The sequence below is a fragment of the Pocillopora verrucosa genome, chromosome 10 (genome assembly GCF_036669915.1).
Source record: "Pocillopora verrucosa isolate sample1 chromosome 10, ASM3666991v2, whole genome shotgun sequence".
Lineage (NCBI taxonomy): Eukaryota > Metazoa > Cnidaria > Anthozoa > Scleractinia > Pocilloporidae > Pocillopora > Pocillopora verrucosa.
In genome coordinates, this window is record NC_089321.1 from 12,533,618 (window position 1) to 12,554,906 (window position 21,289).

General features: G+C 36.9%; 2 protein-coding genes and 1 pseudogene across 2 annotated transcripts in view; 2 read left to right on the top strand and 1 right to left on the bottom strand.

Annotated features, from left to right (window-relative positions):
• Nucleotides 1-3,259, top strand: part of LOC131776143 (unconventional myosin-X) — a 33,947-nt gene extending 30,688 nt beyond the window's left edge. The window contains exons 57-59 of the mRNA XM_059092290.2: nucleotides 125-234; nucleotides 821-905; nucleotides 1,676-3,259. Of these exons, the coding sequence (XP_058948273.2) occupies nucleotides 125-234; nucleotides 821-905; nucleotides 1,676-1,777 (297 nt within the window). The 3' untranslated portion in view covers nucleotides 1,778-3,259. The remainder of the gene's footprint in view (nucleotides 1-124; nucleotides 235-820; nucleotides 906-1,675) is intronic.
• Nucleotides 3,260-4,137: 878 nt separating this feature from the next.
• Nucleotides 4,138-14,778, bottom strand: LOC131776149 (vesicle-trafficking protein SEC22a). The gene is given in 10 exon segments (XM_066172858.1): nucleotides 4,138-4,326; nucleotides 9,694-9,720; nucleotides 9,722-9,757; nucleotides 11,168-11,294; nucleotides 12,354-12,486; nucleotides 12,489-12,521; nucleotides 13,559-13,687; nucleotides 13,690-13,721; nucleotides 14,468-14,613; nucleotides 14,615-14,778. Coding segments are annotated over 10 exon segments (882 nt in total). The 5' UTR covers nucleotides 14,645-14,778.
• A 451-nt stretch (nucleotides 14,779-15,229) lies between these two features.
• LOC131776244 (spondin-1-like) lies at nucleotides 15,230-15,720 on the top strand (annotated as a pseudogene).
• Nucleotides 15,721-21,289: the final 5,569 nt, after the last annotated feature.

Sequence of the window (21,289 nt, forward strand, 5' to 3'; positions counted from 1 at the left end):
GAAATTACTTTCATGAAGTGTTCATGTTTTCCTTTAAGACCCCTATACCGGTCCAGTCTCCTGGATCATAAATTTTTACTGACGGAACAGCAGTAATACTGACATCGATGTTCTTGTATTGCAGACGAAAGACCCAGGCTTTCCTCCCGAACTCTGGCTGGGTGTGAGTTTCAAGGGCGTGGGTTTCTACAAGCGAGGAGACGTCAGACCACAGTGTCAATTCAGTTATGAAAAGTAAGTTTCATTTGGCACTCACGACGAATCTCAAACCATTTCGCCTCATTTTCAAACAAGTTCAGACATTAACAGAATGAGCACTAAGGCGACAATGATCGAAATAAAGTAAGATTCCGTCAAGTTAGCTGCCGTGGACTGGTGTGTCGCCCGAATTAAACAGCATCAGCACTCAAGAAGTGTCACTGTTAAGGCGACATTTTGATATGTTGGATGAGATTTTAAGACCAGCGGGTACCTACACAGGCGTCAGCGGTAGTAACACCAAGTATAGACTGCCATGCAGATGAAGACTAATAAAGCTGTTTGCTTTCCATGGCTGCTAACTTTATGGCTTTCCTTTCTTTTAGTTTTGTATGTTTTTTGTCGCTCTCTTCAATTCTGACCTTAATGAATATTATTCGGCCTGTGCATACCATTTACAATATCATTGTTACATTTCGGTTTTTCCCTACTCTTCTTTCATGCTGCAAGCGTCTCCTATGTGCTTTATAACAGGACATAACTGCTAATGATCATTCAGTCGATAATCTGATTGGATACCTAACTTTTAATTTACTAATCCACTATTTTTTTTCGTTCACAGTATTTTATCATTTGGAGCTCCGGCTGCCAACAAGTATAAAATCATCGTTGACGGGAGAGAACCCATGTTGTTTGAAACATCTCAGGTATTATGCCGTTTATTTACTATTGACTTAGATAAAGGACTCGTGTCACGATATTTTCAGTCATCTTTTGTGGCCTGCACAGCTTACGTCAAACTTTTCCTTTTCGGTCACCCTGGCAACAGAGCAGCCGTCGTAGGGAGTTGATTGGTATGGGTAGGCAGTGGAGTAAAACGATGCAGTGAATCCATCAATTAGTGGAAAGTTCACGTTTAGTTGTACAGACAGTTGATCTCCTTTTAGGTAAATGAGACAAGTCCAAGATTGTCCTCTTGAGCAAGGGGTTACGAATTTTACATTACCGTTTTGCGGTCATGCCTTTGTGAAGATGTTGTTGTTGTTGTTGCTGTTGTTTTTCATTTGGGATGCGCTTTAGCAGCATTTGCCTTTTAAGATGGCTGTCGACTAGCGGTTAAAATGAAAGTGGCTTGACCAACCTTCCGCAGGGAGAAAAATCGTCAATGGGGGGAGGTGATAGTTGAAGAGAGGTTGCCGTTGTAATGAGATAGCCGCTTGTGGAGGATTGACTATAATTTTGAAGTTAATGGAAACTATAAAACGCTAGTCTGTTAATGAAAAGAAAAGAGCAGCTTTAATGAACCAAGAAAGAACCATGATGACCAAGGACAACGAAGATTAGAAGGGACTGGAATTGTAGAACAAAAGAAAATTATTCTTAATTTTGCGCAATCTAAGACCTAGGTCTTGTAATTAATATTAAATTATTTAATAATTTAATGTTAATAATGACCATAATTCCGTTATACCCACAGGTTATCGAGATTGCCAAACTGATGAAAGCATACATTAATCAAATTGTCAAACTACGCAGATCAAGCTACTTCAGTCAAGCGTCAGAAGCCTCGGACTCCTAGTTTTGAAAACTGATGCGAGTGTGAAAAGCTGTTACCATACGGTTTTTTCCTTTTTTTCTTTCTTTTTCTTAAAAAATATGATCAGCTCTTAAGTCTCACCAAACGGCTCAATTTTGAATATATTGGCGGGGGAAGTTGTATAGAGTGCAACAGGTTCTTTGGGTTTAAGGGTTAGAAACAAGTTATAGTCCAAGTAAATGCTCCATAAACCAGCTGCAGTATGATTGCAGCATCAAAGCCGAAAACTCTTCATCTCTCTTTCATTATTTTTCCTACTGTAATTTTCGTCAGTTCAGGTCGTTGCTAGAGCAGTAGAACATTGTACAAGACATTATCCAATTCAACCCAATTTACTTGATATAAAATCCCTTTACTTCCACTTCATGGTTTAGTAATACACACACCTATTGCTACTGCTTCCCAAGTATCAGAAGTGATCAATCAGTTTTCTTATTTGGCTTATAACTTAATCCGTTGCTAAGCAAACAATTTAACATATCAATGGTTTTTTAAAGTAAGATAATTAAAGAGCTTACATATATAAATGCTCAGATATTTTAGTACAGTAATTTAAAATAGCAATCCTTGAGAATTGATATTTTAGAGTCCTAACTGAAATCTTGCTAAGGAATATGGGGACGAAAGTAAATAAATTTGTCTGAAAATAAAGTGTAAGTGCTTGAAGTATTTTCCAAGTTAATACTCAAATTTTATATAGACTCATATAAAAGAAAAAATATTTTTGTCAGGGGGAAAATATCTAATTTGTCCATCATGGGATACATAGCTCATTTGAGCATTTAATTGTAATTGAATATGTGTGAAGTAAGTTTATTACAATGTAGGTGAAGCTAACAATGTGCCTCATGTATAATTTTATACACTAGTCATAATAGATATTATGTTTTGATAACAAAATTGAGTATAATCCACATTCTTTGCTATGTGAATGTGAAAATTGCATGATGAAAGAGTAATATTCCTTTGAATTTCATCAGTGTCAAAAAATTGTCGTAATGCCATGTGTAATCAAGAAAACAACTGTTGTCAAGTCTGCATGCCTTTTCCATTAGCCAAACTGATTTAAGTAACATTCGCGCATGAAGTCCTCAATCACTTGCATGGCAATCATCCAATCTTACCCCAGAGGGTGCAATTGTTTTGACAAAAACAAGAAAATTGTGAAGTCTGGGGAATGAAAGATTGCAGATGGGCATCACAGTGACAACAGTAAAGTTTTCCTTCAATGGGAAGTTTGCTTTAGAATAAGGAAGAATTCATGGTGAGCCACTTTCATAGATGCTGTAGTTCCTAATTTATAAAGAAAGGGAGGCAGTAGTGATATTAGATAAACTAGATAGCATGTTAATTTCCATAACAATTGTTAAAATTGCAATTGATGCACTTTTTTTTATCTTACTATTTAATTCAAATTGCTTTGTGAACAGTTTTATAAAGGAATAAATGTGACAAGAAACTTTACTGGATGGTTTTCCATTGTAAGTGTGCAATCCCTGTTACAATTCTCCTCATTGAAACTATGACAAGTACTGTGACTAATCTGAAAATTGAGCTACCAGAAAACGAAAGGCATGATTTTCTTTTTCTGAAAATTTGAATAGAAAATGTCAGGGAAAATCTTGTAAAGAATGTCATACACACTGATACTTTCACCCCTCAGGATTTTGCATGCCCTGAAAGCTGATATTATTATAATGAGATTGTTATTACTTGGTTGGGTGTTGTGGTGCACTTTAAGGGAGACTTTGAAGGGCTGAAATGAAAAGGGACAAGCAAACAATTGTACAATGAAAGCAGCAAACAGTAAATACAATTGACTAAAATACAAATGAACTTTGAATAAGCTCTGAATTCCCTTTCATGTCTTTCACAGTTATTGTATACTTAGATAGCAAGATTTTGTAATTTCTAGCCAGCTTTACCTGATGGCATATTTTTCAATTGAAAATAAAGACTATTCACCTGAAACTTGTTTTTTTATGTGTCATCTTCAGCTTTTGTTTTCTTAATGCCCTCCATAATGATAATGATACTTAAACAATTAATTTACCTGGCCTTAAATATGCTTAGCCTAATATGACTCTTTGTAGGGCCTGAAGCATTTTTATGCTTGCCCAGGCCACTACTGCCCTGCCCCATCCCACCCCCCCCCCCTCCCTCCAAAAAAACACAAAGCAAAATCTCCTCTCTCTTTTTCTTTTGCCAAACAGTTGAGGGAAAGCATTTTGTTCTCAGCAAGCCCTTTTCAGGTTTTTAGTCCATTTTTGCCTGAGTAGTGAACTGCTGGTCACCTGAAATGGGTCTGAGACAAAATCTGTACAAAGATTTATCAGCTTCCTTTATCTAATGGTGGTCTGAATTGCAGGAACTTTGAATTTTAAGAAAAATAGGAGCCAGCCTATACTGTTTGGGAACAGCAACATCTTTGACAAAGGGGGAGGGTTGTACCTATAGATAGGTGGGGGTGTTCTGTCAAAAACCCTACAGCCACTATCTTTTTTAAGAGAAAATCTATTCTTTATGCTATCCTGTTAAAAAAAAACATATTGTTGTTAAATAGATGTCAACCTTCAACTTACAACTACACCAAAAAGCCTGAATAAAAAAAATCTGTTCAGGATAAATTGCAAATTCTGTGGCCTATTTAAGAAATTCGATCATATCCTGTTTGTTTCATTGGCAATATCGATAGGTATTTAGCATCTTCGCATAAACTTCATGTTGTTAAATGTTGGGGGACTGTTTTCTCCTCTTGCCCAAAAGGGAAATGTTATCATCTTCATAATGTGTGGGGAACTACCACCACTGGTAATCATGCAATGGTATACTGTAATACACAGTTGGAATATGACCTCAATATGTACACAAATTCCTATTTTTTCCCCAGTTCAAATCACTGTGGTCAAGTATTGTCAAACAATTCAAGTATAAGAATACACATACAAATAACACCGACGCAATGTTATGTTTAGAATAACACACTGGGATTTTGAGAATAAACATAAAATCCCTTATAGTGACATTAGAGTACATTGAGGATATATAGATGTCCACTGTCACAGTTCTCTCCACTCAGCAATATACTACTTGTATAGGATTTTTTTTTTTTTTTGGGATGTCAACAATGATCAAACGGGAACATACCTCGGATGAGGCTCTGAGTGGAAAGGGGTAAATAATACCCATGCTGATATCCTCCATGCTGGGTCAGCTCAACTGCCTACTTATGGTGCTGAAAAGCTTAGAGTATCTTTGATTATTTGAGGCCAGTACCGCTATGTAAAAAATACTGAGGAAAGTAAATTTTGCAATATTACTATTAAAGAAAAGTATAATTTTTCTGGTTGACCTGTCTAAGTGAGATTTCTGCTAGGAAATTGCTCAGTTAAAAATGCCCGATTCGTAAAGTTTAAACTTGTCTTGATACCATATCATTAATCCATTGATATCACCTCTAAAAGGAATTTCCTGAATGCTAGTACAGAAACTGAATAATCTTAGATGCTTCAACCATCAGTACATAGAAAGAAATGACCAAGAATCCTAACAGTTTAGGAATACACCACCATGAATAGCTATCACCTCAAAAAGCTCACTGTCTTCAAATTTGAGATCTACATGTATGTCTTTTTTTAAATGTTTCTTGCAAAAATATGTACTCATTTTGAATCTAAGAGGCCCAAGTCTCAGAAATTCACTACTCATTACAGATGTGACAAAGGGATTAAACTTGACTACACTATGACCTACGGATTCCTTGTTCTGCCACATTCATAAAATTCATGAGAGAATTATTGACCTAACACATCAATTATGTTCATTTTACTGTCCTGCTATACCACATTGTTTTAAACATTAACTACATTAAAAACTTAGAACTTTTTTCCTCATGTATAAGTTATCTACAAAGAGATTAAAAAAACATTCTTACAGTAATTCAGTGCTATGCCATGTATTTTTAATATCAGTATGTGTATGTTATTGGTAATGGTAATAAAAATGAGTGGAGTCCCATTCAGTCTGTAATCAAAGGATGTCTTTGGAAATATTGGACAACATAGATGCACGTGTCCAATTTGTTTACTCCATGGATAAGTTAAAGACAGAATTGGATGACAGAGGTCCTGTTACCAATTAACAAAAACTATCAAAACATTAGAGAACCAACCAACCATCCATTTTTGTTTCATATAAAAGGAAAAAAAAAACACAAAAATACGAAAAAGACACCACCTAACTGGCTGAAATGTGTGCCAAATGATGCGCAATGTCACACAGGATGATACTACTGTCCATTTACACTGGATGATGCATACACGGTCCAATTACAAGCATGATACCTACACCGTCCTATTAGAGCTCAAATATTGGGCTGGTGATAACCAGTCAAGTTCAAAAATTTTATTACAGTTTTGATCACAATTGTTATCATAAAAATTTGTGAGCAAATGAAGAAAGACAACAACTAGAAAGTGAAATACATTCTGAATGAAACGATGGACGCCATACAAACGCAAAACTGAAAATGATGCATGATTTATATTTAGAACAGTTTTTTTACAAGTACATTCCTTGTTAAAACAAAAAACGTATACATGTTGGTCTCACATGAGCAGCAAGTTAATTCTCCTTTGGAATTCTCAGTACAATTTTTAGCGAGCATATTAGAGAACAATTCCCTACAAAGACAGGTAAAAGTTTAAACAAAGCTCAAGATTGTATCCAGATCGTGTCATTAGTTGCTCACCCCCAAACAAGACTCGACAATACGTTGCCCTCTTTGTTTTCATTTGATTTCAGGAGACCTATCATTTAAGCCAAAGGTCTTTCCCAAATTACTGATGCAAATAAACTTCCCCTCTCCCTGCTCGACAAAGTCGCCTCTGTTGATGCAAGACTCTCCTTTGTGCCACTCCTTTATCCACTGGTTCAGTATTGAACGGCAACACGATACAGAACGCCACTGAAACACAACTTGTGATTCGAAGCTTGGACCGCCTCTGCACATACTAGGCTTGTGGACAGTTCCAGCAGTTGACTTTTGCGTTCAGCTTTATCCAGGAAATGATTTCACCCTTTCCTTTTACCAAATTCAGGATTACTGACGAAGAATCCTCTGGGTCAATTCTGGATATTCACCGGTTATTGGGGACTTCTTTGCAGAGCAATGCAAGAAGGATACGGTTATAAAATGATAACGGAACACAGCTTTTCCAACCTCCATTTCAAAACTTTTGCTTTGACATGGATCATTTTTTTTTTCCGGTGCGATTTGACTTCTGGGAACGGAAGTCTTCAGATCAATTTGACCAGCAGTCCTCTACATAATGAAAACGATGTTTATATTATCGCAAGTGTCAACATGTTGATACCGGAGGCATTTTGATGGCTAACTTAGGTCTCTCTGAACATCAACTCATACTCGACAAAACTTGCGAAAGTTGTGTGAGAGCGATTTAGGAACGCAAAAAGATGAGTTATGAGTCAGAGAACAGTGTTATGTTGAGCCTAAAAAAGAGAGATTATTTTCACCAGCCTGTACGTGCAAATTTTGTGATGATCTTGGCACGTGCTCTCCCATGTTTGGCCACAAGTGCTACAATTAAGCGACTACTTCAGTAGGTGATTCACTCTCGTTATTCTCATGACCTCCAACTTTTGATTTAAGGGTGATACTGATAGGAGAAAATAGGTTACTGATCACCCTCAAGTTAAAGGGGTAATATCGCTGAGGTGGTTTCCTTCCATACTGGTCCTTCAACATTTCTTATGGTTGCTGACAAGGAGAATTTGTATAGAAATCAAAAGCTTCTTTATTTGGTGATCATTTCCAGATTCTCCTGACCTTAATGTGTGACTCAGGGGTTATATTGTAGGGAGAAATTAGATCGATAGTTGCTCTTAGGGCTTTCAAATCAGGTTCAAGACAATTTTTAGAAAGTTTGTTACTGTTTGGAATCTTAAACTTCGATCATTGACCGAGGTTTGTCACAGTTTAAACATTTTTTTTGTTCCATGCTCAGGAGAGAAAAATTCAACTTTGGAGTATTCCTCTAAATTGGTTCTTTCGAAAAAAAAAAGCTGTAATGCAGAGGAACATGTTTTAGGGTCCAGGAAGTTGTAGAGGAAATGACATGAGTTCCTCTTAATTGAGATTGTTCTTTGGTTGCAAATGAAAACTACAGTGAAAATATTAATAAATAAAAATTGAGAAAAGCAGTAAATAAAAGTCACAAACACCCAGTTCACAAAGGTCCATGTTTAAAACAGCCCAGATATTGATGTTGTTATAAGATGTTGTCTTTAGATAACTCCACTGCAACACAGGAGAATTGAGAAAAATTGACACAAGTTGAGCAAACCTTTGACGTCTCCTTGGGTTTTAGAAAATAGGAACAGATCTACATTGGTGTAAAATACCACCACCCTCTTTACAAAATAATCTCTATAACACCGCAATCCACCAATGAGCATAGTATCTCTGTAAATTCATAATATCCACTGAAAGACTCAATATGTGTTTTGAAATTGTGGTGACACAAACACCAAGTGAGGATTGACTACCTGCGTTCCCATTTTTTTGTGGGATATAAAACTTGCTTTCATTTTCAGAGTTGTATTATTACATCATTTCTTTTTAAAAAACCATGGTTATCTATTATGCTGATGTCTTGATCCTATACATTGTAAATCAGGGGGCTTTGCTTGTAGCTGGCGCTTAGCAGTTTGATATAATACAAAGGCCAGACAACTGTTGAGGTGGAAGAGAATCCTGCCAGATGTTTCGAAGGCCTCGTAGCAAGTAAATTTAAAAAGAGAAAGCAAGCCAAATAATATTCTTGCCAGAGGCATCCTCCATCTGACTGAAAACAGCAGGAGCCGACGATCTGAGAAGGAAGGGAAAACAACAAAAAAAATCACAAGTCAAATCCGTTTTTCTTTCAATCAGCTTGACTTCATCCTACATATAATTAATTTATGTCTATTGTGGTCGAATCAGCTTGAAGTGGCTAGACACAGAACGACAGAGAGACAACAGGCACAAGAAGACACTGGCTCACATACCGAAAAACAGACAAATTGACTTGTGGTCTAACAGACCATGAAAAAAAAAAAAAAAAACTCATGGTCTGATAGAGTGGCATACTGACAGACACACTGAACCCACATGTGGACAAACTACAGACAGGGATGCAGGCAGAAAAGACAGTCAAAGGAGAAAAGTTGTTACATGTGCAGGTAGTATCTAAGTGGCAGATGTACCAGTGGTGGGTAGGTATACAGGTAGACAGGTAAGGTGAAGGTAAGATACAGTTAATAAGGGTGGTATCTAGTACATATATAGTGTAAACAAACAGAAAGACCAAAAAAACCCATACAATTCTTATAATGTTACTTCGAAGAATTTAGTATAATTATCATTATGATCAACTTCTTATCCCCAAATTGATCTTTGTCTTCATTCTCATCACTTATCTGGCTTGATATTGTACTGATATTGTGAGGAGAAATTCTCTCTTATAGGGTTAACATTACCGATTATTTCACCTATACACGACTGAGGTCATATGGCACAAGACTTGCACACACGTATAGTCAAAAAGTTTACAAATTGGTGAAACAAGAAGATGACAAGGCAATGATTCTGAGAACAACTTTGTAACAGAGAAAAAAACAGACTGGCTAAAATTAAAGAAGGGCTTGGGAATGACTTTCATTATTTACTTCATCACATCTTGCAAATCACAGCATTGGCTTATTCTAGACAAGGTTCTTTTAAATGTATAGTTGATCCATATGGTAAAATACAGCCAAATATTTTTAACAGGGAAAGCACTTCATTATAATAAAAGTAAAAAATAAATAAATATTTAAATAAGAAAGGGACTACAAACCTGGCAACAGTTCAAAACACCAGCAAGCAAAAAAGCCAACAGCCGAGAACCAAGTAGCACTGGCCTAACAATGGTAAAAGTACAAGCATTAATCCTTTGACCTCTACATGTAAATGTAACAATGACCAGCATCTAATTTCTCCTTCCTTATCACCCTTGAAGCACTCATTAACCCTTCACTCCTACAAGTGACCAAGACAGAATTTCTCCTTACAATATCAATACAATATCAAGTAGGCAGGTGATGAGAATATAGAAGAATATCAATCATGGATTAGTAGTTGATCCAATAGCAAATTCTCTGAACTAACATCATAAGAATTGTATGGCAGATAGTAAGGAGAATTACTAATTAGATCTTGGGAGTGGAAAGGGTTAAGGTCATGAGGATAAAGGAAATGTTCACCAACTAAGAAGCTCTTGATTGTTTAAAAAAACTTTCATTGCCAGCCTTAGGATATGGATAGAGAACAGTACATACTGATGTTAGGGTGTAAAGGGTCAGACAAATGAAAAGTACTGGGTCCTTGACAATGTAAACTAAAACATCAATTAAAGGATGGCTTTTATCTACAGTAGGACCTCCTCTAGTCATCGGAAAAAAAAACATGCCTACACTGAAGCCATGCTTCTTCAGTTCTGTCACAGTCATCTTCTCTTAAAGGGATGTGATGACACTTTTTTCTAGTCCTGAGGGTGTACCCCCACAGAGGCCCCCGTAAAATCTTAATATCAGTTATTCTTATTACACAAGGCTGGGGAGTTTTTGTGTCAACCCCTCCCTAGTGACTGCTTATTGGAGGCTCAACGACACACTTTGTTTGATTTCCTTCATCTAAGGACACACATCTATTAATGGAATACTTTTTCTAGTCCTGAAATTGTCCCCTGAATAGAGTTTTCACTCAAGCACACTGTGGTGTAATGAATGTGTCATAAACCCAAAGATGTGGTAACTTAAGGTTGCTAGCCACATCCACAATCTAAGGGACTTCATCAACCTTTTTATCACCTGTGGCTGCCAATTGTGGAATTGTCCACTCTGACCATGATAGGGAATGTAGAAATCTCTAAAAGAAAACCTTTACACAGGGCAATAGATGCCATGTAAGGTCTTCAAACCCACATTTGGTGGACAATAACCAGATTTAATTGAAAGATTTGTTATCTTAAGTCCAGAAGTGCAAAGGCCAATTAGCACTAACCCAGTGTTAAATCTTAAATTTTTTAGTTTCTTTATTCCTTTGTGCAAAAGCTTCTTCAGATAATTATCTTTATCTTCTTAGAGCAATTTCCATCACAAAATACTAGACAAAAGTAATCACTAAACAGAATTTCTTTTTGAAGCTTTCAGATATGAAATCAGATTTAGGCTAATCCTGGGTTAGCTTAACACAGCTTTGAGCAAACCCACCCTGGTTGTAAGAAGTTACCATAGTGACAGAGGAACAAAAGAATAAGCATTATTCCTCACCTCATCATCAAGTACTATAACATTTAAAAATGGAAAACATCTTAGAAAGTTAAGAAGTCCACAAATTCCTGCTAAAACACAGGCAGGGAGACTTTTCCATGTCAAGGGTTCAAGACGTCTTGTTGGGCCGGAAAGAAATAGTGATAGTAAATCACTTCATGTATGTTGATCTTGCCGTAACAACAATGTTCTCCTTCCTGGCTAGCATCTATTTTATTTGATGCCAGTTTTTACAATACAGACTCATCAAACCAATAGAGCAGTTAGCCGACTGAGGTTTCAATAAAACTTGATACAATTGGTTTGATGCTTCCTATCTGGAGTATAAGCTATAGTAAAATTCATGTTGCTTTGTCGTGCTCAGCAGTCAACCAATTTAAAGAGAATTAATACATTTTGGGAGAACAGTGATGTTTCTGTAAAGGCCACAAGGTGGTAGTGAGCACATAACAAGCAAGCAGATTAGTACCCACTACTTGGCTGCTAAGTAAGCTCTGCAGTATGGATTTGAGTAGTTAAGTTGTCTTTGAAAAAGTCCCTATTCTTGTGCTTGTTAACACCAAAGAGGTAACTGGCAGGTCACAAACTTTTTCCTTTTTCTTTATAATGCAGGCAAGTCATCTCAGAGTTTAAGTGATACCAAACACTTCAGAATGTTGCCAACATCAGAATTCCTCCTTTGTTATAATCTAACACACCATTCAAAGTTAAACAAACAGTAAAACAAAAGACTGCTCCATACATACTGATGAGCTTCCTACCCCACATTTTTTGAGTGCTTTTGAAAAAAATTGCATGCATGTACATGCTTCTTTTTACCTGCTTTTTTTAGGGCCAAGTACCTCTTAGCTGTACCATAGCACGCAGTGTGGATGGTATTAACTATACTTATAATTCCATTTGTAATTACCAAATGACTTAATACTGGTCTTAAGTTAAGTTGCAAAAGCTACTTCATTAAGAAAAAGAACATATGCTAAATATGAAAAATCTGAATACATGTTGCCTGTGAATAAATGAATTGCCAGTAGGCAGCAGTTCCTTCTCTTTGTTGTGTTTTCTTTTTGGGGGGTGGGGGTGGGGGGGGGGGAGGGGGAAGGGAGAAGGTGATTCATTTTATTTATTCAAAAAGCTACATGTACAAGGAGTTTTAGTTGTTCTACAATAAAAGCATACTGCGTATTTACCTCCTGTCTTGTAAGTCTTGACATCTGTGTTATTTTCTGGTCCAAGTTCTGATTGTGATATCTGGAATGGAGGGTTGTGTAAATCTTCACTCATTTCACTTAAATTAAGCCGTGATGTCAAAGTTCTTGTGTGTTGTATCTTTGCTTGGTTTTCTGAATGAAGGAATCTATGCCATGAAAATTAAAAATATATATATATATATTGTCATCCTTAATAATAATTTTATTGATAGGGTAAAATAATATCTTTAGGCTGTGATAAAGTTATAATTTAAACTGTTTGATGCTGAAAAATAATGTTGATTATCAAGAGAGTGTAATGTTGCATTTAAGTTCTAGATTTATATGTACTGGGGTATTTTCAAAAATTAATGCAGTATCTTCTATAAGATTAGCATGATTTACATGGATATAAAACATGATCTCAAAAACTAAAATAGTCAGGTCATTCATTTATTTAACCCTTAAACTCCCAAAAAAATTTAGCAGACAAGTGACGAGAATAAAGAAAAAAATAATTATCAATTGGGGGATTATTAGTTGATCAAATGCCAAATTCTCAGTACTACTGTAACATCCAATAGAATTGTTATAGCAGGTTCAATGCAGTAAGGGGAATTATTAATGAGATCCTGGGAGTGAAAGGGTTAACAGTAATTTCTTAATCCTTTACTTCTTAACATCAGTATCTATATTCTTCATACTATTCACTGCATATTACCAAGGGTGCTGACTCGTGAAGAGAATTTGTTTGCTAATCAACAGCTGCTTTAGTTGCTGATCATTTTCTATTCTCATGACCTTCATGTTTGATTTAAGGGTGATGTTGTGAGGAGAAATTAGATGCTGGTCACTCTTAGGGGTTGAAGGGTTAAGCCAACACCCAATCAGGAGACCTAAACATTCCTGTTCAGAACATATCTAAGAACTTGATAAAACAATGTTCCACCCTTAATCTCTTAGTTAGAGTCACTGTAGACAGCAGACTAAAAAAAAAAAGCATACTCATTAAGGACTGAAACAGTTCAATTAATAAACTGGTACAGGGTGTAGTCTTCCTTAGGTCATACAGTTGAATGGTTACCTGATGATCTGCTGTTGGTGTTTTTCAGCATGATTTATCTTAATAACTCCAACAAATCAACATGTTTTTGTTGTGCATGGCATTTCACAAAATTTTTATCGATAAATGAATATCACTCACCAAATTCTATGAATGAATAGGGTCTCTTTGCTCTTTGAACATCTTGACTTTGAAATGTTATTACAAATTCACGCTGAAGCTCCTCAAGGAAACAGAACACCAAAACAGCGGGATAGGTTCCATTACAAAAGCCAAGAAACAAACTCCAACAGCCTTCACAAAGCTAAAACATGGAAAGAAACAACATAAAAGAAAAACTTCCATTTACAACTCAATAGACTCACATTACTTCCAGACTACCTTTCTTATCCCCATCTAAACGATGGAAGCATTGTACTGAACCTGTTCACCCATAAGAGTGAGTAGCATCTAATTTCTCTTTACAATATCTCCCCCGAATTACAGAATAATGTCATGAGAATCAAGAAAATAATTAGTAACTAAATAAGCTCTTGATTGCAAAAACAATTTCTCCTCATCAGCACCTCAGGAAACGTTCTAAAAAACAGTATGGAGAATATACATTGTGATCTTAGGAATGGTTCCTACAACACACACTGTTACTCTGAGGCTGGGTAGTGCACATAAATTAAGTCAGGTACATGCAATCAAATGCAAAGATTACCATAAACTAACAAGCAATCTGATGGTTTCTATACTAACAATATTTCTAGAAGTGCATCTGTCGTAATTTTAGGTATAAAAGGGCAGAACAACAGTGATTTTGGGGAAAATTCACCCTTGCGTGCCTATGCCACAAAATTAAGTTTAACAAATGAAAATAGGACGTATTTGGACCATAAAAATGATTGCGAGTAAGAGGATTACTCATTATTCAACTGGTTTTGCACATATAGTTATTTTGATCATGAGCAATTGATCACACAACTCACAATTCCTCGTCTTAAGCTTGGCGACATGCTTTTGTCTTGCCTACGTGTACATGTATTTATCATACTGGAAACTTACTATATCATATGATTTCCACATTGCATGGCACATCTAGTTGGATACTGATTAGCTTTCCTGGCTAAACTTTTGGCGAGTCTCTTGCTTTCTTTAAGCTCAAAATGCATATCGAGGTCGGTGGAAGCAGACAGAGGCATTCCATCTGAAAACACGCGTAATCATCGCGAACAGAACCATTGTTAATAGCAGATGATATCTAAAGCTACAGGCTACCTAAATTTGTGCAGTTCATACGTTTCTATTGAGCTGAGAGCCAACAGATCGCGATTTCTCAAGGAGAAAAATTGGTCTTTGTTTGTCAGCCATATTGGATTTCAGCTTGATCCCGCGGTGTTGTCAGTGGTAATCCTAATTGTAAGTAAATACATCGTGATGGGCGCTTTCTCGCGAAGCAGAGGCAGTATTTAGCCTGGTATCTAACGTGATGATTCGATTTAACACCCGGGGCGCTTATTTACTTTGGTTACCCGAAGGGAGAGCGCTTATTAAGGAAAAGGCGCTCATTCTTTATTATTTTTTAGAATCAATAGAGTGCGAAACTAAGCTTTAATGTTTATTTGGAATGGATGCAGAAAACTGGAAAACGAACCTCGTGTTCCTGGACCTTCCGGGCTAAAACGAAAAGCCGCAAAATTTTAAGACAAGATAAATCGTTTGAAGGAACTTTGTATTCACATGGACATAATAGTTGGGAGTCGTTTAAGTTTACTTCCTTGTTCGACGCTACAACTGTGAACGGTCGTTCTATAGTGTATACCAAAGATGATTTCGGCAAAGATTTCCAATGTGGTAATCTTGCTAGTGTGGTTCTCTGTCTCTTCTAATTGTCAATGTCCAGCGCGAGACTGTGATGTTACGTCTTGGACATCTGGAGTCGGTGCACTTCAGACCAATGTGAGCAGTGGGGAGCTCAGAGTCGATCAAGAATGATAATAACAAGGCCTACTTGTGGTGGAAGAGAATGCCCTGACAACTTTTACCAAACTCGCCGGTGCTATGGGGGAAATCCAGTTGACTGTGAACTGAGCCAATGGACACATTGGAGCTCTTGCACAACTCCTTGTGGCGCATCAGGAATACAGTCTAGCTCTCGTCACCGAATTACTACCGAGGGGTGTGGTGGTACATGTTTGTATCCTCTCACAAGAACAAGATCCTGCTTACAGATCAGTTGTTTCAATGGGGGAAGTTTACAAAATAGAGCATGTCACTGTCGAGATGGGTTTGCCGGAAATTGCTGCCAAGGTAACTAGCTGAGAAAAAGAGAAAAGAAAAGCAACCCTACAAACACACACACACACGCACACACGCAAACACATCTTAATTTTGGAAGCTAATTCTGAGCAGAAAATTTAAGGAACAATTTTTATTTTGGATATATGTATTTCGAAAAATATTTTGGACCCAAAATGGAGAACAGAAACGCTCAAAACAGCCGTGTTTAAGACAGGTCAACTGGGAACAACTCGGCCATCTTTTCCATAAACTGAACAATTTTTGAGCGAGTAAAAATTAAAATAGAGGTGATGGAAATTAAAGAGAAGTGAAGGCTTCCAAACAAACTTTGAAACATTAGTTTTACAGGTATCTGTCACAATCTGACACCTTTCAATTAGAGAGCGCGTAAGAAAAAAAAAACGCAAGAACATTTGAAAAACAACGGAACTAGTTTGGCAAGGACTGTCACCACAATGTTTTCTTCAAAAACAGACCATGATCTAACGGAAAGTATTATTCACTCTCATCGACGTTTCATTCATGTGCGGAGATTTACCTCTGTACATTAAGTAAACGGCAAGGAAAATAATTGTGAGTAAATTCAAATTTTTTATTTTGAAGTTATGAGAGTTTGCTCGTTTGTTTGCTGCAATGGCGTGTGTAAATCTGGTCTTTCCTCCACAAAAACTAAATTCGAATGGCACTTTCCAACGAGACACAAGGGGATTTAATGCGGCCTTCTCTCAATAAATTCCTTCAGTTACTGTTGTGCAATTTACGGTACAAATGTCTAAATTAAACGGAATTAGAAAAACTCATCGAGAGCGTATTTTTGTTGTAGAAGTGAAATTAAGACTTCGTTCGCTCTCTCGCTAGGAACAAATTGTTTGAGAAAATTCAGATATTAAATGAATGAAAGTTCCATGATTAGTTCAATTGTAACTAGATACCTCACCTTTTAACTTTCTAGGCACTTTCTGTGAACGATTAAAATTAATTGCAGACGGTTTTTTGGCCGCTTGTCAACCAACTTAATGATACTATTGCTGATACAAATTCACTCTGAAACCAACATTTTTTTGTCAACCAAAGTGATTTGAGAGAGAAAAAAGAGAGGATTCATAAGTTATTTATCGGCTTGAGGTAGTGACCGACGTGTTTGCTTAAAAATACTGCCCAGCCGGAAAAACGAGACATATTTATGAAAAATGACAACGAAAGTTGGGATGTACTCCGCGACTCACGAAAGTGCTACAGTGGCCAGTGAGCAGATGTAGAAAAGTACTGACCGGGTGAAGAACCAATCAGATTGCAGGATTCGTTACCGTGCCCACAAAAAAAAAAAAAAAAAAAAAAAAAAAAAAAGGTATTCGATTCGAAGAAGACATGAGAGACATATTGCGGGCAAATTAAGATGCTTACAGCAACGCTGATAAAATTTTGAGGGTCACATAAAAAATCCTTAATGATGAATTATAATTTTTTCATAACTCGAAAAATGGCCAAAAAAAAATTTTGGTTTTCTATTTGTGGTCTTTCGGTTACTAATCTTATCTCTTTTACTCAAAGGAAGCAGAAGAGTTTAATTTTGCTGTATTTCCAAATAATTTCCCTCAACAATAGCTGCGTATATGCTTCCTTGCCGACCGACCGTCGACACACGCGACCACATTTCGCGTTTATTGTCATCCTATCCGCCAGACGGCTACTGCATAGATTAATGACTTACCTTTTCCGGGCGAACGGAGGCAAGCACGAAGGATGGATCGCGAAAAAAAGCGCTCCTCCCTTCGCTCACGCCTCGCGTTTGCCTCCGTTCACCTGGAAAACGAAAAAATAGCAAGCCTGTTCTGAAAGCTACGACATTTAATTCTCGGAGAAAAGTTTCCAACCTTGTCTTGAGCGGAAATTTTACTTTTTTCCTTCTCGCAGCGTCGTGTAGCGAATAGGATTTCACCGATATTTAATAACGATCATGCTCGTTTCAACGAATGTAACATATTTGCTCAGATCTCTGCCTCTTGTCTACGGAATTCTTTGAAACACCGGCATACATGAGGCCTTCCAAGGGGGTGTCGATGTCGCCTTGTCGCTCGTTTACCAACACTCCTTTCGCCTATTTGGTTACGGAGATACCGTCCCACATACACTATTTGATTTAAGCCGAAGTCGTCATAGGATTCATCTCTGGGACTCTGATGATGATAATTAGTATCATATAATAGCCAAGTTCCCTGATGTCTTTGATTGCAGATTTTAAGGTTCGATGCTCAATCACTGAGCTTCAGAGAACTGGTTTAAGGGCTGTCCAATTTATTAGGTACAACGAAACGTGTTGCCGGTTAAATGCGTTAGCGAATTTATTTCTAAACCTCCAAGTTTAAGTGCTCCTCAATGAATTCAACATTTCAAAAGTAAATTCTAAAAATTGTTAAAAAATTGCTTGAAAAGTGGCTAACCGATCATTCAAATTACTTTTCTTTTGATCTAGATCAAATTTTTCGATTGCTGATCATTGATCATATTTCTTCTCCTTTTCAGATAAAGATACAGATACCAACACAGGCTCAATCAATATCAAGGTCGGGATTTCGGTGTCGGGAGTAGTAGTTTTGTTCGTCATCATCATCATAGGTGTGTGGTGGCGTTATTTTAAGAAATGAATCCAGGCCTTCAAAACTGATTGACTTGCACTGGTTTTTCTCTGGAATGGTGCTCACGTACCTCTGGACTGAAAATGTGTCAGAGAAGACCATCCCAGTATTTATCAAACATTGAAAGTGCTTAAAGGAGTGTGCTTAAGCTTTGAGAAGTTTCATGTATATTCACAGTGTTAAATAACCCCACACAAGGCTAGTGAAGAGTTTTTTTGTGCTCGTCCTTTAATTTTTTCTCATTTATACTGTTATAAAATGATTTCGAGAGCAATTTGTATTCAATCAGCACGAGTATATTTGGCAAAGATTATAACCGAAAAAAACGTAGCAGTCAGAAGGCTTTCGAGAGCCTATCCTAAAGTGAATACTACACTATTTTTCAACTTTTGAACCCGATTTCAATTTTATGATCGACTGGGGATTAGCTTGCATTCTCTTAGCCATTGGGTATGTTGGAACTTCCACAATAACTGCATTATTAATGATATTTACTGAATAAACGATCAAAATTTTTGCCATAGTCTGTCTTCTATTCCCTGAATGCGAAATCTTTTAATCCCCTTTAAGCCATAGAAACGTCATGAAGTAATCACACTTCTTTGGAAGACAAGAGACACCTCATTTCTCGTTGTTTCTGTAGTTTATGGCCATGTTCTCTAGCCATACTGTAGTGTGGTAAATGTGGGGGGAGGGGGGAGGGGAAGTGGAAGCTTGAGTATATAAAAAGCAGTTAAAACATTTTTTTTTTAAATATAACAAGAGTTGGGCATCGTAGGACAAATTCATTTAAATAACCATGACATTTTTCAAACATTTAACGGAAGAAAGTGACAGTCATGTCAACGACTAGCCTCTGTTTGTGATGCAAACAACAAAATCATTAGCTGACTGCACTGAGTAGTGCTTTATTTGAAATAAACCGCTAACTTCACGCGTACTTTTGATAACACTCCAAGGTTCTTGAAAATAGAAACTGCTTTCCTCTCCAGATCATTGCTCCATCGCTTAACATTTCACTTTCCTTTTTCATGACATAGAACCACCACGACCATGACAACGACAGCTCCAATCAAACAGGATGCCTGAAAGCACACCTTTATTGACCCCTGTGAAAATGAAAATTTTAATTTTCAATCAGCGAGATATAGAGAATAATACTTGGCGCGCGTAGATATAGGATTTCTCTTCGAGCGTTAACTCAATACCTCACGAGTGAAATGTATCGTTGACGAGTGAGAAGTATCGTTGAAATGCGTCGAAATTCTACAAAAGCAGGAAAGTTCCGTTTCTGTAATACTGTAAATTATTATCTAATTGAAACTTATTCTCATATCTCGTTCTATCCTCGGTTGTCTTTTGTGCACTTTCAGATTTCAGGGATCCAAGAAAGGTTGAATTCCGATATCTTTGTCTATGTACCCACCTCCTCCTCAATCTGTTCATAATGGGCAATGCCGGACAGAATAATTTATTGACAACCGCGTTTGCAAATGGTGATAGTAAAATACTTCAAGCATGTCCTAGTTAGAATCTATTTCTTTTGATGCCAGTCTATACAATACAGACTCATCTGTTGTGTAAATCTTCACTCATTTCACTCAAATTAAGCTGCCATGTCAAAGTTCTTGTGTTGTCCCATCCTTCATCTCTTAGTTAGAGTCACTATAGATAGCAGACTTAAGAAGCTCCTCATTGAGGATTGAAACATTTCAATTACTAAACTGCTAGTCCACTTCAGGTCATATAGTTACCTGGCGATCTTCTGTCGGTGTCTTTTGGCATGATCTATCTTAATAATTCCAACAAATCACATGTTGTTTGTTGTGGATGGCATCTCACAAACTTCTTATCGATTTATGAATATTGCTCACCAAATTCTATGAATGAATAGGGTCTCTTTGCTCTTTGAACATCTTGAATTTGAAATGTTATTACAAACTCAATCTGAAGCTTCTCAAGAAACAAAAAACCAAAACATCGGGATAGGAAACAAACTCCAACAGCCTTCACAAAGTTAAAACATGGAAAGAAACAACATGAACTAAAAACTTCCATTTACAACTCAATAGACTCACATTGCTTCCAGGCTACCTCCCTCATCCCCATCTAAAAGATGGAAGCATTGTACTGAACCTGTTCACCCATAAGAGTGAGTAGCATCTAATTTCTCTTTACAATATCTCCCTGAATTACATAATAATGTCATGAGAATGAAGGAAATAATCACTAACTAAATGAGCTCTTGATTGCAAAACAATTTCTCTTTATCAGCACCTCAGGAAATGTTTTGAGAACAGTATGGAGAATATACATTGTGATCTTAGGATGTAAAGGGTTAATTTAGTTCCACACTGTTACTCTGAAGCTGGGTACTGTACATAAATAGTCAGGTAGAGGCAACCTAATGTAAAGATTACCATAAACTAGCAAGCAATCTGACTTAAACATAGTTTCTATACTGACAATATTTTCAGGAGTGCTTCTGTCATATTTTTAGGTAAAAAAAGGGCAGAAAAAGAGTGATTTTGGGGAAAAATTCTACCTTACACTCATGTGCCACAAAATTAAGTTTGGCAAATGAAAATAGAACGTAGTTGGTCTATAAAATTATTAGGGATAAGACGAACACTGACTATTCAACTGGTTTTGCACATGTAATTATTCTGATAATGAGCAATTGATCATACAACTCACAATTTTCCTCGTCTTAAGCTTGGCGACATGTTCTCGTCTGATCTACGTGTCTTCATCTCGCCAGGTAGCGGCAATCCATTTCGATCTCAATAAATCATTCGAAGGAAAGTGAAAGAAAGATAAATTATCACCAATTTTATTCGTTTGTCGTTACTACAGAAATGAACGCAGCAATGATAATGGGCCATGCTTGCTTGAAATCTTCATTCAAAACACTTTAATGTAACACAACCCTATACCTTGTGCCCGTCCA